The sequence below is a fragment of the Panthera uncia genome (assembly GCF_023721935.1).
Source record: "Panthera uncia isolate 11264 chromosome C1 unlocalized genomic scaffold, Puncia_PCG_1.0 HiC_scaffold_3, whole genome shotgun sequence".
NCBI lineage: Eukaryota > Metazoa > Chordata > Mammalia > Carnivora > Felidae > Panthera > Panthera uncia.
In genome coordinates, this window is record NW_026057584.1 from 33,997,955 (window position 1) to 34,014,144 (window position 16,190).

General features: G+C 35.6%; 1 protein-coding gene across 7 annotated transcripts in view; it reads left to right on the plus strand.

Moving 5' to 3' along the window:
* The window catches only part of C2CD6 (C2 calcium dependent domain containing 6), a 150,473-nt gene that overhangs the window by 49,388 nt on the left and 84,895 nt on the right, over positions 1 to 16,190 (plus strand). For all 7 annotated transcript variants that reach the window (XM_049615184.1, XM_049615183.1, XM_049615185.1 and 4 more), the window contains 6 exons: positions 225 to 293; positions 1,916 to 1,995; positions 5,864 to 6,010; positions 10,421 to 10,526; positions 12,764 to 12,830; positions 14,907 to 14,950. In XM_049615184.1, coding sequence (XP_049471141.1) covers positions 225 to 293; positions 1,916 to 1,995; positions 5,864 to 6,010; positions 10,421 to 10,526; positions 12,764 to 12,830; positions 14,907 to 14,950 — 513 coding nt within the window. The remainder of the gene's footprint in view (positions 1 to 224; positions 294 to 1,915; positions 1,996 to 5,863; positions 6,011 to 10,420; positions 10,527 to 12,763; positions 12,831 to 14,906; positions 14,951 to 16,190) is intronic.

The window sequence follows — 16,190 nt, forward strand, 5'->3', positions numbered from 1 at the left end:
TTTAACACTCATATAATATTCCTTAACATAAAGTTTTTAACATTTCAGGAACTCCATAGATTCTTCTATCGGGGTTCCTTGGGTGAATTTTTTTTGTTTTTTAATCAGGATGTATTAATGCTTTGGTTTTTTAAACATAAATTTGTGATGTAAAAATATTAGTTGGCTATCACTTTTTCATTAAAATATCTTTCTGATCAATAAAATATTTGCCACGTGTTTAGTTTATCTGCAGGGTGGAGGTGGAATTTATGTTCTCCTATGGAAACTTTGGTTATGGATTTTCACATCAGGTTAGTTCCTCTCTTTTAAAAATTATTCTATAGCTCTTTAGTCAAATCTCTTCTGAGCCTCTATTCAGTTTGGTAAATCCTTTAAAATACATATTCTTTTTAAAAAATGAAATAAATATTTTTAAAAGAATGCTGTTTTTCTCCGGCCTAAGGATAAAGGAAACTACCATTTTTTATTTCCGTGTACATTTAAAAATAATCTTTATTCAAAACGCCTTTATCATAAAACTTTGCTCTTGTGTCTGTGTTTTCATTGGGTTAAAAACAATTATTTTAAGTATGTAAGAAGTGTAGATTTTTGTATCTAAAAATACTCATTAAAAATGGAGTCATTAATTATATTCACATAACATTTTTTACTCTGGTCACATATGTTCCTCCCCCCCCCCCCCCACAGTTATTTCAATATCTGGTGTTATTTGAGCCTTCCTTCATTTATCAAGAAAGTAGTATTTTCAAAGAAGTTAATCCTCCTAGCTTTGGCCTGCCCCCTTTAAATTCATTACATATATCCATGTTCCAGTGGAAACTTTTGTACATTAACCTGTGTCCTGTTTTTTTATTATGTCCTTAGGCTACATTTGTTTTGAAATAACTCTTGATATACCTTGGTATTATCACAACTTTGGGGCATTTATAAATCCAGTGCCATCAGTGGTGCTGTTATATAGGGGATATGACCTGTATACTTTGCATATAATCTTTCATTTCTGTTTTTTGCTATTTTTTTATAGTCTTGGGTTTTTTTTTAAATTAGGAATTGAGAGTAGGTACATTATTCTTATTAAATAAGTCTATTGCTGTATTATCCCTGGTAAAATGTTATTCTAAAATTTTGCCTATGGTATATCATAATAGTTTTTAATGCATTTTGAATCAGAAGTGATATACAGAAGAAAGCACTAGACACAATCTTTTTTTCATCTTTTTTCCTTCTTTCCTTTGATTTTTCTTTCTTTTCCTTCTGCTTATTTATTTTCTTGTGAATTGGCCCTTATAGGGACTTCTGTTTAGTCCCTTTTGTAACAGTTTATAAGCACCAACTTCAGAGGTAGATTTTGTGTCCGGATATAAGTAAAACATGTGGCAATCACATTCGTAGGGGATATCCTCTTTTCAGATAAGACTAGGCAAGTATTATTTTATGTAAGTGGGCTCTACCAAAAACATGGAACAGAGGTATTAGGTGAAAAAGAGTGGGAAATATAAAAGTTTTTGATTTTGGTTCTATGTTGGTGAACTTTTCAGTAATATAGTTCCCTACTCCCCTGTCTTGATAATGTAAAAAGAGCACTACACTGGGGGCAGATAAAGCTGCATTCAAAACCTGGCTATGATGTCTCTTGGGTAACCCTTGAACAAAGTAGTTCATCTTCAGCATTTTTTTTGTAAAATAGGCACAGTTATCTACATCATAGGATTATTGAGAGGATAAAATAATATTAAAGATATAATGTTCTTGACAGATATTTAGTGCTCCATAAATATTAGTTCTTTTTTCCTCTTTTAATTCTATTTCTTTTTTAATGTATTTAAGGCTTATAGTCCTAGAGAATAGTAGTATTAGAGTGAACTGTAATTGTAACTAAGCAGTGTTAAAACACACTTACGATTTTCTTCAGTTAAAACCTCTTCAGAAAATTGTTGAGCCATCCATGTTTATGAATATTGCACCACCTCCAGAAAGAACAGACCCTGTGACGTAAGTGTTTGAACACTTATGTACATAATAAGATTATGTGGCATTTAAAGCATTTAATCCATTTGATGGATCATTTTGGTGTCTTAAGACCTAGCCAGAATGGGCTAGACTCCAAGGTAAAGAGAGTAGTGAATTGTTTTGCTTAATAAGATGGGAGAAAATTTGGGTTTCTGGGTATATTCCTGGAGAAATAAGATAAAGAAGAGAGGGTGCTTCATGGCTGATGGGGGGAGGAGGGAAGGTAGGGTTAGCTTGATAAGGAAAGATAGTCAGTGAGATACCCTCTTCTAGAAGGAGGTGAGGGACTTGTAAGATCAAAGTGTCTAATAGTTCTCAGTTTTATGCTCTACAGTATAGTAGTGTTACCCCCACTTTGACATATTGCAGTTTTTACCTACAAATCTTCAGCAAAAAGTCCATGCTCAAAAAATGTTATTAGCAAACCAAAATTAAATGGTTTAATTTAAACGATTAAACCATTAAAAAATGTCAACCAATCTTAAAATTGAAACAGTAAAAATAGATAAAAGAAAAATGAGCACCTGAGATAGAAATTTAATCCATAGTGCTATCGAAGAAAAAGAAATGGAGAAAATAGGAATGAGGGAATTAGGTATAGGATGAGAACTTATGTTCTGAAGTGCTTAGTTGTCCTGTAGTCTCACCAGCACTGGGTATTATCATTAAAAATAAATTTTGTCCACTTGATATTGGTCATTTGTTGAAATGGTAAAATTTGAATGTTTTATGTTTATTGATCATTGTTTCCTTTTCCACTCATTGATTCGATAAACATTCATTAAATGTCTGCTATATCTCCAAGGCATTGCAAATACTAAAATAAATGAGGCCTGGTCCCTGCCCTCTAGTAGCTCATGGTTTAGTGCAAAGTTAACTTGTAAAAAGAAATTATTATAATACAAATGAGATAAGAATCCTCCTAGAGGTAAACATAAGGAACTATGGGTGTGGGATAGTGGTGGAAGGAACAAAATTGGGTCATAGCAAAATTATTGATTTATGATAAGCAGAGATTCTGCATTTAATGTTGCAGATTAGGGTGTTAGAAAAGGCTCCATTTGGTTGTTTGGTTGCAGAAACATGAACCAAATGAAGCCCACTTGAGTGAATTAGAAATGCCAGACCTGCCTTGGTTTAATTAGAGGAAGGTATTCAAGGGCATAGAAAGATGGTGATATTGGCATGGATTTGTCTTTAAGACCTACTCACTCACCCAGGGAGGGTCCAGAAGATATACCTTTCACATGACAGTGAGAAGTAAATTTGTGAGGGGACCTCCACTCTTGAAGAACTCTGTGATTGCTTTTCTTTGTGGGCCAGACCTCACAGTGGGAGCTGCAGTCACTGAACTGGGAAAACCTGAATGCAATGGGAATAACTGGATTCCAGGATGGCAGGGGCCAAGTGATGGCACTCAACCACCAATGACAAGACACGTTACCGTAATAGACAGTAGAGTCAAAGCAGCGATCAGAATAGTTTGACTCACATGGACCTTTGGCATTGGCTAATTAATCATGGTGTTCCTAGAAATAACATATATAGGAAGCCTACTAAATTCTTTCTTAATCTGTATAACCAGAAAAGTTCTAGGTCAAGTGAACAAAACTCTGACCTGAGTCATAAAAAGAGTCATAGCTCCTCAATCGTTTCCCAGATTTGAGCCAGTTTGCAGACCCAGAAACCTTCAAATGAAGGGGATGCTTTCTCCCCTTAAGGAGAGATGCTAGTATGCTGATAAAAATTTGTAATGTTAATCTTTCTCCCAGCTTTCCCAAAAGGGAAGGAGAGCCTTTTACCAGGGTTAATTGTACATTAGGGAAAAGGAAATAATCAGACCTTTCAGAGACTACTACTAGACTTTTCAGAGACTACTGGACACTACTGGCTCTGAAATGACACTAATTCCTGAAGACTCAAAACATCACTGTTGTCCACCAGAGTAGGGACTTAGGGAAGTCAGGTGATAAATGGAGTTTTAAACCCATCCTGTGGTTATTTCCCTAATTCCAGATTGCCTAATTGGCACCAACACACTTAGCTATAGGTGAATCGCTACATTGATTGCCTGACCTATGGACCTAGGGATTTTAGGATGGGAAAAGCTAAATGGAAGCCACTAGAGAGCTACCTCTACCTAGGAAAACAGTAAGCCAAAAGCAATACCACATTCATGGAGGGATTCAGAGATTAGTGCCATTATCAAGGACTCAAAGATATAAAAGTGGTGATTCCCATCTCATCCCCATTTAGCTCACTTATTTTCGCCTGTGCATAGAATAGATCTTGGAGAGTGACAGTAGATTGTTCTAAGCTTAACCAGGTAGTGATTCCGATTGCAGCTGCTGTACCAGGTGTGGTTTCATTTCTTGGACAGGTTAACACATCCCTTGGTACCTAGTATGCAACTAGTGATCTGGCAAATGCTATTTTCCCAGTATAAAGACCATAAAAAGCAGTTTGCTCTCTTTCAGCTGGCAAGGTCAGCAATATACTTTCACTGTCTTACCTCAGGTATATCAACTTCTCCAGCCCTATGTCATTAAATATGTTCACAGGAATCTTGATTGCCTTTCCCCTATATAAAACATTATACAGGTTCATTACAATGATGCCCTTTAAGCTGATTGGATCTAGTGAACAGAAAGTAGCAACTAATCTAACTTACTTAGGTAAGACATTTGCATGTCAGAGGTTGTAGGAAGAATTCTGACAAAAATTCAGGGGTCTTCTACCTCATTGAAATTTTGAGGAGCCAGTGGTATGGGACTTGTCGAGATAATCTTGCTAAGGTGAAAGATAAGTTGTTGCAACTGGCCCTTCCTATAACTAAAACAGAGGCACAACACTGGTGGCTTTTTTGGATTTTGGAGACAACTTATTCCTCATTTGGGTGTGCTACTCTGGCCCATCTAACAAGTGACTGGAAAAAAAAATATATATATATATATATATAATCTTTTTTCCCCTCCTCATATCTTACCATCATGTAACATACGCTATATTGACTTTATATTATAATTGACTTTATATTCTATTTAAGTATTGTTAAACTTGCATCACACTATTTAAGTTTCAGGGTATTAAGAAGAGTAAACATCACTCAAAGACTTTTATTCTTTTCTGGGGAAGAGGCTAGTGAGTTTTTGGTTGTATGCAGGATAGTTATGTCATGTTATTGTTCTCATTTGGAGATCAAATATGTTTTAAAGAGATACTTCTGGGTGTCAGGTTGACAAGTGGTGGGTGGACTTGTGATGATTAATTTTATGTGTCAACTTGACCAGATCTAGAGGTTGGGAGAGAGGTCTGGGATTAAACACTTTCTTTCTTTCTTTCTTTCTTTCTTTCTTTCTTTCTTTCTTTCTTTCTTTCTCTTCTTTCTTTTCTTTCATGTTTGTTTATTTTTTGAGAGAAAGACAAAGCACAAACAGGGGAGGGGCAGAGAGAGGGAGACAGAGTCCAAACGAGGCTCCAAGCTCTGAGCTGTCAGCACATAGCCCGATGCGGGCCTCGAACCCATGGACCATGAGATCATGACCTGAGCCAAAGTCAGACGCTCAACCAACTGAGCCACCCAGGCACCTCTGGGCTTAAACACTTTCTACTCCTCATTAGAACTTCAGGTCCTTATCTCCTTTCCCATCCCTGCTGCCCATCTTTGTAGTAAGAGTGCTCAAGAGAGCACTTCTGTCAGGATCTCTGATCTTTTTCTTTTTTCCTAGCTCTACCCTCTGATGGTTCAAGGTAGACAGGTGAGATTGCAATGTAGAATTGATAGCTACCACTGATTTTAGAAGTGTCATTTGTGTAATTTCAATATTTAACATTATAACCAATTTTGCAGAAATGTAATTACACCACAGCCAATAGAATATCCAGCATTCCTATCCCCAGACCTGAATGTTACTGTTGGGATGCCAACTGCAATGCCCCAATCCAACCAGCCATCTGTAGTGCGACTTGAAAAACTTCAGCAACAACCTCGGGAAAGGTAAAAAAAAAAAAAAAAAAAAAAAGTCTTCATCTCATTTATGTGTTATTTGTACATTAATTTTTTCTTTTGAGACATGAGCTTTAGATATTTGTTTAGAAAAGTCAATGAAATGACAGGAAAAGAGGTGATAACTTATTTATAAGGGAGAAAGTATAATACTTGCTCTACTCTTGACTCAACATGTATTCTATAGGTCTCTTGTGCTTTTTTCTGTATTTCCCATCCTTTTTTCTCTATGCTTCAGTGTAAATAATTTCTCCCATCGTATCTTACAGTTCACTGGTTCTTTTTTCTTTGTTTCTAATCTGTTGTTAAACTAATTGAATTCTTTTGTGTGTGTATGGGTTTTTTTTTTTTAAGTTTATTTATTTTGAGAGAGAGGAGAGAGAGAGAGAGAGTGAGCTGAGGAGGAGTAGAGAGAAGGAAAGAGAGAGAAAACCAAGAAGCTCCACACTGTCAAGTGCAGAGCCTGATGTGGGGTTCAAACTCACAAACCATAAAATCATGACCTGAACTGAAATCTGGAGTCAGACACTTAACCGACTGATCCACCCAGATACCCCAAACCAATTGAATTCTTAATTTCAGTTATTTTATTGAAGTTATTTTCCTTTATTTTATAGTTTCCACTTCTCTACCAAAATCCCCTGACTTCTCTTTGAATTCTTTGAACATATTAGTCATTGCTATTTTTTAAGTTTATTTCTTTATTGGGGTACCTGGGTGGCTCAGTTGGTTAAGCGTCCAACTTCAGCTCAGATCATGATCTCAACATTCGTCAGTTCAACCCCATGTCAGGCTCTGTGCTGTGCTCCAGCTCAGAGCCTGGAGCCCACTTCAGATTCCGCATCTCCTTCTCTCTCTGCCCCTCCTCCGCTCGCACTCTGTGCCTCTCTCAAAAATAAAAACATTAAAAAAAAATTTTAGGTTTATTTATTTTGAGAGAGAGAGCAAGAGAGAATGCATACACATGAGCGGAGAAGGGACAGAGAGGGAGGGAGAGAGAGACTACAAAGCAGGCTCCACACCATCAGCATAGAGCCTGACATGGGGCTTGATCTCACAAACTATGAGGTCATGACCTTAGCCGAGATCAAGAGTTGGCTGCTTCACTGATTGAGCCACCCAGGCACCCCAACCATTGCTATTTTAAAGTTCATCTGTGGTAACTTTATTATCTGGATCTCCTGTAGGTCTGTTTCTATTGGGTTTTTTCCCCTCATAATTTTCAGTCAAGCCTTACATTCTCATATACCTAGCTATTTTTATTGATTTTTTATTGATTTTATTAATTTGTGGCTCTTGATTGTATATTCTTACAGGGAGGATAGACACTTGCATCTGTCAGCCAACTAGACTAGGAAACTAGCAATCCCAGATCACCTTAATTCACTTCAGATTGAGATTGAAATGATTTAGGTTTGTTTCCTATGAGGATTAGTCTTTTAATGGTTTAATCTTATTCCTAGTAGTAGGACTGGGACTAGTGTGAGGCAAGTAAGTCACAAGACAAGGAGGCTCTTATTCTCGTGGTTTAACCTTTTGGGGTCCCAACTGAAAGCCTAGATGTTTACCTTGGCTTTTCATCCTTGGCAGGGTCTGAACTCTGCTTTTTGTTCCCTAATTCTGGCATATCTATCTCCAGGCTCTTCTCATTTTCTTAGCTCTTAGCCACCACAAATGCCTGGAAGGAAAAATGGTACCAAATGATGGGGCTTATTGTCTCTGAAATTCCTATAATCTTGGATCTGTAAATCCTTGGTGCTTTTATAACTGACTGATGCTTTCAGACACAATTTTTTAAAATTTTTATTAAAAAAATTTTTTTAATGTTTATTTATTTTTGAGAGAGAAACAGAGACAGACTGCAAGTGGGGAAGTGGCAGATAGAGAGGAAACAAAGAATCTGAAGTAGGCTCCAGGCTCTGAGCTGTCAGCACAGAGCCCGACACAGGGCTTTAATTCATAGCGAGATCCTGACCTGAGCTGATGTTGGACTCTTAAGCAACTGAGCCATCGAGGTGCCCCACTTTCAAATATAATTTTTAAAAAAATATTGTCCAGCCTTTTTAGTTGTGTAGTAAGATGGTTTATCTGAAGTAACCTAGTCCACCATTGCCAGAAGCAGAACTCCTTGGTCACTTAAAAAATGATTATTTATGTTGAATACATTTTTTACTCAGACTCATAACTTATTAATTCATTAACATTGAGCTGAATGACCAAAGAACCCTTTTATCCTCTATTCTGATGTTTTATTCGTTTAGTAACATTATTGAATACCTAGTGTGTGTCAGGCACTATTATGGGGTACTAGATATACAATGGTGATTTTTAAAAACATATTTGTTAGTGTCCTCTTTCCTTCTTTGTAAGCATAATGAAGGTTTATCAATACCCCCATCCCACCCCCACCAAAGTCTGCTGTTAGTTTCATTGATTTTTTTTTCTGTTGTCTTTTTAGTTTCTATTTTTCCCCACTCTGGTCTTTGTTATTTCCTTTGTTTTACTAATTTTGGCTTAGTTCTTTTTCCTGGTTCCTTGAAGTATAAAATTATTTGAGATCTTTCTTTTTCTTATTGTAAATGCTTACTGCTTTTAACTTACCTCTTAGAAGTGTTTTTGCTACATCCCATAAGTTTTTATATGTTGTATTTCCATTTTCACTTGTCTCAAGATATTTAAAAATATTTTTCTTTTGGTTTCCTCTTTGACCCACTGGTTATTCAGTAGCATGTTGCTTAATCTCTGCTGAAAATTTGTGAAATTAGCAGTTTCTTCTCGGAATTGATTATGGTCAGAAAGGATGCTTGATATGATTTTAGTCATCTTAAATTTATGAGTACTTGTTTTATGGCCTAACATATCTATCCTGAAGAATGTTTCACATGTACTTAAGATGACCATTGGATGGAATGTTCTATAGAAGTATTAACTCTGTGATTTAATGTGTAGTTTAGCTTCAGTGTTTCTTTATAAATTTTCTGTTTGGTTGATCTATCTATTGAGGTAAGTGGGGTTTTAAAGTCCCTTACTATTATTATATTGCTGTCTAGATAACAGAGGCAGTAACCTCTTTGACATCAGCCATAGGAACTTCTTACTAGATATGTCTCCTGAGGCAAGGGAAACAAAAGCAAAAATGAACTGTTGGGACTTCATCAAAATAAAAACCTTCTGCACAGTGAAGGAAACAATCAACAAAACTAAAAGCAACCCATGGAATAAGAGAAGATATTTGTGAATGACATATCTGATAAAGGGTTAGTATCTAAAATATATAAAGAACTTAGACATCTCAACACCCAAAAACCAATGAAAGAACGGGCAGAAGATATGAATAGACATTTTCCCAAAGAAGACATCCAGATGGCCAACAGACATGTAAAAAGATGCTCAGGGAAATACAAATCAAACTGCAATGAGATACCCCTCACACCTGTCAGAATGGCTAAAATGAACAACACAAGAAACAACCGATGGATAAAAGAGAGCCATCTTACACTGTTGGTGGGAATGCAAACTAGTGCAGCTACTTAGGACAAAACAGTATGGAGGTTCCTCAAAAAGTTAAAAATCCAGCAATGGCACTACTAGGTATTTACCCAAAGAATACAAAAAATACTAATTCAAAGGGATACGTGCACCCCAATGTTTATAGCAGCATTATCAACAGTAGCCAAATTATGGAAAGAGCCCAAATGTCCATTAACTGATGAGTGGATAAAGACAGACACACACACACACACACACACACACACACACACACACACGAATATTACTCAGGCATAAGGAATGAAATGTTGCTATTTGCAATGACATGGATGGAGCTAGAGTATTATGCTAAGTGACATAAGTCAGAGAAAGACAAATACCATATGATTTCACTCATAGGCAGAATTTAAGAAACAAAGGAAATGATCATAGGGGAAAAAAGAGAGAAACCAAGAAACAGCCTCTTAGCTATAGAGAACAAGCTAATGGTTACCAGAGGGGAGGTCGGAGGGAGGGACGGGTTAAATGAGTGATGGTGATTAAAGAGTGTACTTAGTGTGATGCACACCAGGTGTTGTATGTGAATTTTGAATCACTAAATTGTACGCCTGAAACTAATATTACATTGTATATTAACTAACTGGAATTTGAATAAAAACTTAAATCATCACTATCAAAAATGTGTTTTGTGTGCCGTTATGAGATTCAATCCTCTCCTCAACCCTCCTCAGGTAGCTACTGCTCTCATTTTTATTATAATCATTCCTTTCTTTCATATTCTTAATATACTGCTGGTTTGCCTCTCAGAACATTTTATAAGTGTATCATACTGAATGTATTCTTCTGTGAATCATGCCATATATGTTCTTCTGTCACTTATTTTTTAAATGTATACCTGATTTCTTTCTTTAGGCTGGAAAAAATGAAAAAAGAATATAGGAATCTGAGTACATGGATAGAAAAAGCTAGCTATTTAGAAAGAGTTCTTACCCCAAAATTGGCCAATAAAGAATGTAAGGTAATTAACGTAATACATTCTCCATATCTAACTTCTAATACTATTTATTTAAAAAAGATTATGATAATTAAAAGTGATAATAAGATATTGCTTAGTTTTTGATATATAAAATGCTATTCATGATTCATGTACTTTCCTATTTTCCTAATGTGACATTCAATAAATGTTAACTAATAATTTGTAAGATTTGGTTTTTTAACAGCTTTGTTAAGATATAATTCACCTGCTTAAAGTATAGAATTCAGTGACCTTTAGTATATTCACAGAATTGTATGTCCATTGCTATAATCAATTTTCAAACATTATTACCCCCCGAAGAAACCCCCTAACCAAACCTCTCACACCCCTCTAGCCCTAGACAATAACGAATATCCTTCCTGTTTTCGTAGATTTGCTGATCCTAAACATTTCATTTGAGTGGAACCAATGAATATATAGTTCTTTGTGACTTGCTTCTTTAATTTAGCATAGTGTTTTCAGGATTCATCCCATTGTAGCATGTAGCAATACTTTGTTTCTTTTTACTGCCAAATAATATTCCACTATATGGATATGTACCACATTTTGTTTATCCTCATCAGTTGATGGACATTTGGGTTGTTTTGACTTTTTAGCTGTCATCAGTTATGCTCCTGTGACCATTCATATGCAGATTTTTATGTGGGCATATGTTTGTGATTTTCTTGGGTATATACCTAGGAGTGGAATTGTTAGATCATACAGTAATTCCCTCTTTAACTTTTTCAGGAACTGTCAAACTGTTTTCCATATCAGCTGCACAATTTTACATCCAACCAACAATGTACGAAGGTTCCATATATTCTCCAACACTTGTTATTTTACTTTTCTGTTGTTGTTGTTTTAATTATAGCCATCCTAGTGGTTTGAAGTGGTAACTCTTCGGTAGTGGTTTTGATTTGCCTTTCTCTGATAACCATTGATGTGAACATCTTTTCATGTGTTTACTGGCCATTTGTATATCTTCTTTGATAAATGTTTGTTCAAATCCTTTGTTGATTTTAAAAAATTGGGTTATTTTTATTTTTTAATTTTTTAATGTTTATTTTTGAGAGAGAGAGAGAGAGAGAGCAAGCAAGCGTGAGTGGAGGGAGGGGCAGAGAGAGAGACATACACACACACACAGAATGTGAAGCAAGCTCCAGGCTCTGAGCTGTCAGCACAGAGCCTGACATGGGGCTTGAACTCACCAACTGCGAGATCATGACCTGAAGTCAGACGCTTAACTGAGTCACCCACGCATCCCTAGGTTATTTTTATTTTTATTGTTCAGTTGTAAGAGTTCTTTATATATTTTGAATACTAGACCTTTGTCACATATATAAGTGAGGTTTAATATTTAGAAATATAATCTAACCAGGGCACCTGGGTGACTCAGTCAGGTAAGCGTCTGACTTTGGCTCAGGTCATGATCTCACTGTTGATGGGTTCGAGCCCCGAGTCGGGCTCTGAACTGACAGCTCAGAGCCTGGAGCCTGCTTCACATTCTGTGTCTCCTTCTCTCCTGTCCCTCCCTTGCTCACTCTCTGTCTCTGTGTCTCAAAATAAATAAACATCAAAAAAAATTTTAGAAACCTATATATTTTGACCTGTGGCAATAGAGATTCAAAGAGGTTTCAGTAAATTCATAACATGTTGACTAAGATCCCAGCCTTGAAGTGGAAGTCATAACATACAGATATATTAATGATTTTCAGTGCCTCATTATAATTGGGCATAGTGATACTGCTTTAGGGTAAATTGATTAGCACTTCCTCATACAGAATTAGTATTTTATGGAAAATTTGGGGGGCTCTTCATTAAAGGAACTATGGACTTTGTGTTCTTATTAAAACATCAATATTTTATAACAGTCAGGGATCACGCTACCTTATAATTCCTCTTTGCAACTTATAGGCCATAATGTTTTCCAATAAAAAAGTAATCTGTTTTCTGGGTGTATTCTCTTATGTCACTTGAAGTTACAATATTATGTCATTTATCTGATAATCTTTTTCTCTCCTACATTTGTCACTCAAATACCCTATCAATTCTTGGATATCCTCTCCTTGGAACATTAACTCCTAGCTAGAGTATACTCTTGAAGATAGTGTTGTTTGGATTGCTTTTCTCATAAACCCATATTCTTCTGTAAATTTTAAAGAAGGTAATAAAAGAAGTTATAAAGGCAGATTAGCTCTGTCAACATTTCTCCAATACCTTTTTTTTTTTGTTTCTAGGGAAGTGATACCAATGAGGTACTTGAAAGCCAATTTGAAAAGAAGTCTGAAGATACTGTAATATCAGGTTCAGAAACTTAATTCACATTATTTATTTATTATTAAGATAATTAAAAAGAAGGTGGTTGTATCACAAAAAGAAAATTAATAATTTGCTTTAGGTGGATTTCATTTTTTTCTTGGAAATAAATATGCATCTCATTATAGTTTTACTATTAGGTATTTATTTTGTAACACCTTAAAAGGCTTAGACCCAATTAAGAGTTATTTTTTTTAAATGCTCCTGTATTCCTTGTAAGGACAAGAAAATAGTTAAATCTTAACTATGATCTATGAAAAAGGTATATTCTTAAACGTTAGCTGTAGAGGTGTGTGTGTGTGTAAGAGGAAGGAAGACAGCGGAGGGCAGGAAATTAAATTAGCATTAAATTTTAGAACTTACCACAAATTATCAATAAGATAATGGAAGAGATTGTTATGGTAGTCTTTAAAAAAATCTCTCTGTTAAAAGATACATTTAGAAAGTAAGTTAAAATATATGCATAATACTATATCTATAAAATCTTGGATTCTGCCGGTGTAGAATAATGATTTATTGTTGCAAGACTTGTGCCACAAATTACTTCTCTACTTCCCTGCTTCTACCTCCTGGCCACCTTAGCTTTTGATATGTTCTTTTCCTAACCTCTGAGGATCAACCAGACTAGCAGAGCTACTGAATCTTTAGCCTACTCTTCACCTGAAATGCTCGTTTCACGAGTAAGAGAATCAGTTTCCCTCTTCCCTATCAGTGTTGAAGATTGGAGGTTTACCTCTCTTACTCACTGGTGGTTGCCAACTTTTTTTTCCCCAGAGAGTTTATTTTTATTTTTATTTATTATTATTTTTTTCTTATCCAAAGAGTTTTTTTTTTTTTCCTTAGCTGAAGAGTTTATTTCAAGTCTGGTGACTTGTTTTCTTCTGGTATTCCTATATCTTCTTATAGCTTCAGCTAACATTTATTCATCACTGTGTTGCAGGCCTTTAGCCTTTACCTGGATTATATAACTCAATCCTCACATCAGTCAGTTGAGGGTGCTATTATTATTTATCCAGATTTTACACATGAGAAAGCTGAGGATCAAACAGATTAAGTAACCAGTCAAAAGTTACACAGCCATTAACTGATTGGGGTTGAATTTGAACCTCGTCTGTTTGACCCAAGAGCTCAAACATTTGGGGTGCCTGGGTGGCTCAGTCGGTTAAGTGTTGACTCTTGATTTTGTCTCAGGTCATGATCTCACGGTTTGTGATTCCAGCCCTGCATTGGGCTCTGCACTGACAGTGTGGAGCTTCTTTGAAATCCTCTTTCTCTCTGCCCCTCCCCTATTCTCTCTCTCTGTCTGTCTGTCTCTCTCTCTCAAAATAAGTAAATAAAAACTTTAAAAAGTATATCAAGAGCTCAAGCATTTAACCATATTGCTGCTCACATCTTACATATACTTGTGTCATACCTATAAGATAAGCCATCATTATCCTGTTTTACATATGGGAAAACCAAAGCTCAGAAAAATGGGTAAGCTGACCCCACAGCTAATAGTGACCAGAATAAATTTTGTTTTATACTAGACTTAATACATACCTTTCTATCTCAATTTTTTATTCCTTCTTTCTTCCTTTTAGGTTTTCTTTTCTACTTGATAAATATAGACTCTATATTTCTAGAAAAATTTTTATAAATGCTTCAGTCAGCCTCTTTTGAATGGTCCTAATTTCTCTGGATACATAAAACTTTATTCCAGTATCTTTTTTTCAGTCCCAGCTCTGTCACTGACCATACGGGATTTATTTTATTTCCTCTTGACTTGTAGCAAAATGTACTGTTTACCTGTTTTTATGTCTTACATTGATGAATCTGAAATCTTACCACTTTATGCATGTTTTCATTTTAAGTCCTCACTTTTTCATTTACCATTCCCCCATCTGCCCAGAGAGTCATCAGCCTGTTTTTACTAAATAGTATTTATGTGTGAATAGCTGCTTTGATTTAAATTGCTCTTTGTTCTTGGTGAGAAAGATCCTAATAGTATCTTATTAGTGTACATATATAAAAATGTTTATTTTATAATATAATAATAAAATATTACAATTCACTTATTTACAGATGTCCCCTGTATAAAGAAAGGAGCTGAAACTGCTCCAAGTGAGGTAAGGGAACTTGGAAGAGAATTTCTAATAGTCACTGTTTTTAAAGGGATGAAACATTTATAAATAAAAAAAATATTTGTGGATGGGGGGAAAAAGGCACCCAAGAAGTTATTCAGGTTTTTATGGTTATTTCTGTTATGGTAGTATCTGTATAATTACATTATTTAGTTGAGTTAATTTACACTCTTCAAAGGGAAATTACAGCATAAAATGGTAATATTTAAAAATACATATGAAGATGGGGACAAAAAATGTTGACGAAGAGAAAGGAGGCAGCAATTAATAAAAGCATAAAGTTAGTTCTGCACATTGATCTTAGAAATTGATGCCACAGACCTAACCACATTCATTACTTTCTCTATGGGTTTATAATCTATGTTTAAAATATAAAGAAAAAAATAGAGTTCACGTAATATTATTTGCATTTTAGCTAATTTTACATAGGAATTCATTCCATAAAGCAATGGATCCGTGTGTAAACCAACAAAGAATAAAAGATTTTTCTATACTACTTGACAAATAGGATTTAATATTTTTCATTGTGGGGTGAATGTCTTCTAAATATCAATTGAAGAGTCAACATGTACTGGTTTCCCCAGTCCAAGGAGACAGAGGGGAAAAAAGACAACATAGAGAATTTATCTTTCTTTTTTTTTTTTAAATATGAAATTTATTGTCAAATTGGTTTGCATGCAACACCCAGTGCTCATCCCAACAGGTGCCCTCCTCAATACCCATCACCCACCCTCCCCTCCCTCCCACCCCCCATCAACCCTCGGTTCTCAGTTTTTAAGAGTCTCTTATGTTTTGGCTCCCTCCCTCTCTAACCTTTTTTTTTTCCTTCCCCTCCCCCATGGTCTTCTGTTAAGTTTCTCAGGATCGACATAAGAGTGAAAACATATAGTATCTGTATTTCTCTGTATGGCTTATTTCACTTAGCATCACACTCTCCAGTTCCATCCATGTTGCTACAAAGGGCCATATTTCGTTCTTTCTCATTGCCATGTAGTACTCCATTGTGTATATAAACCACAATTTCTTTATCCATTCATCAGTTGATGGACATTTAGGCTCTTTCCATAATTTGGCTATTGTTGAGAGTGCTGCTGTAAACATTGGGGTACAAGTGCCCCTATGCATCAGTACTACTGTATCCCTTGGGTAAATTCCTAACAGTGCTATTGCTGAGTCATAGGGTAGGTCTATTTTTAATTTTTTGAGGAACCTCCACACTGTTTTC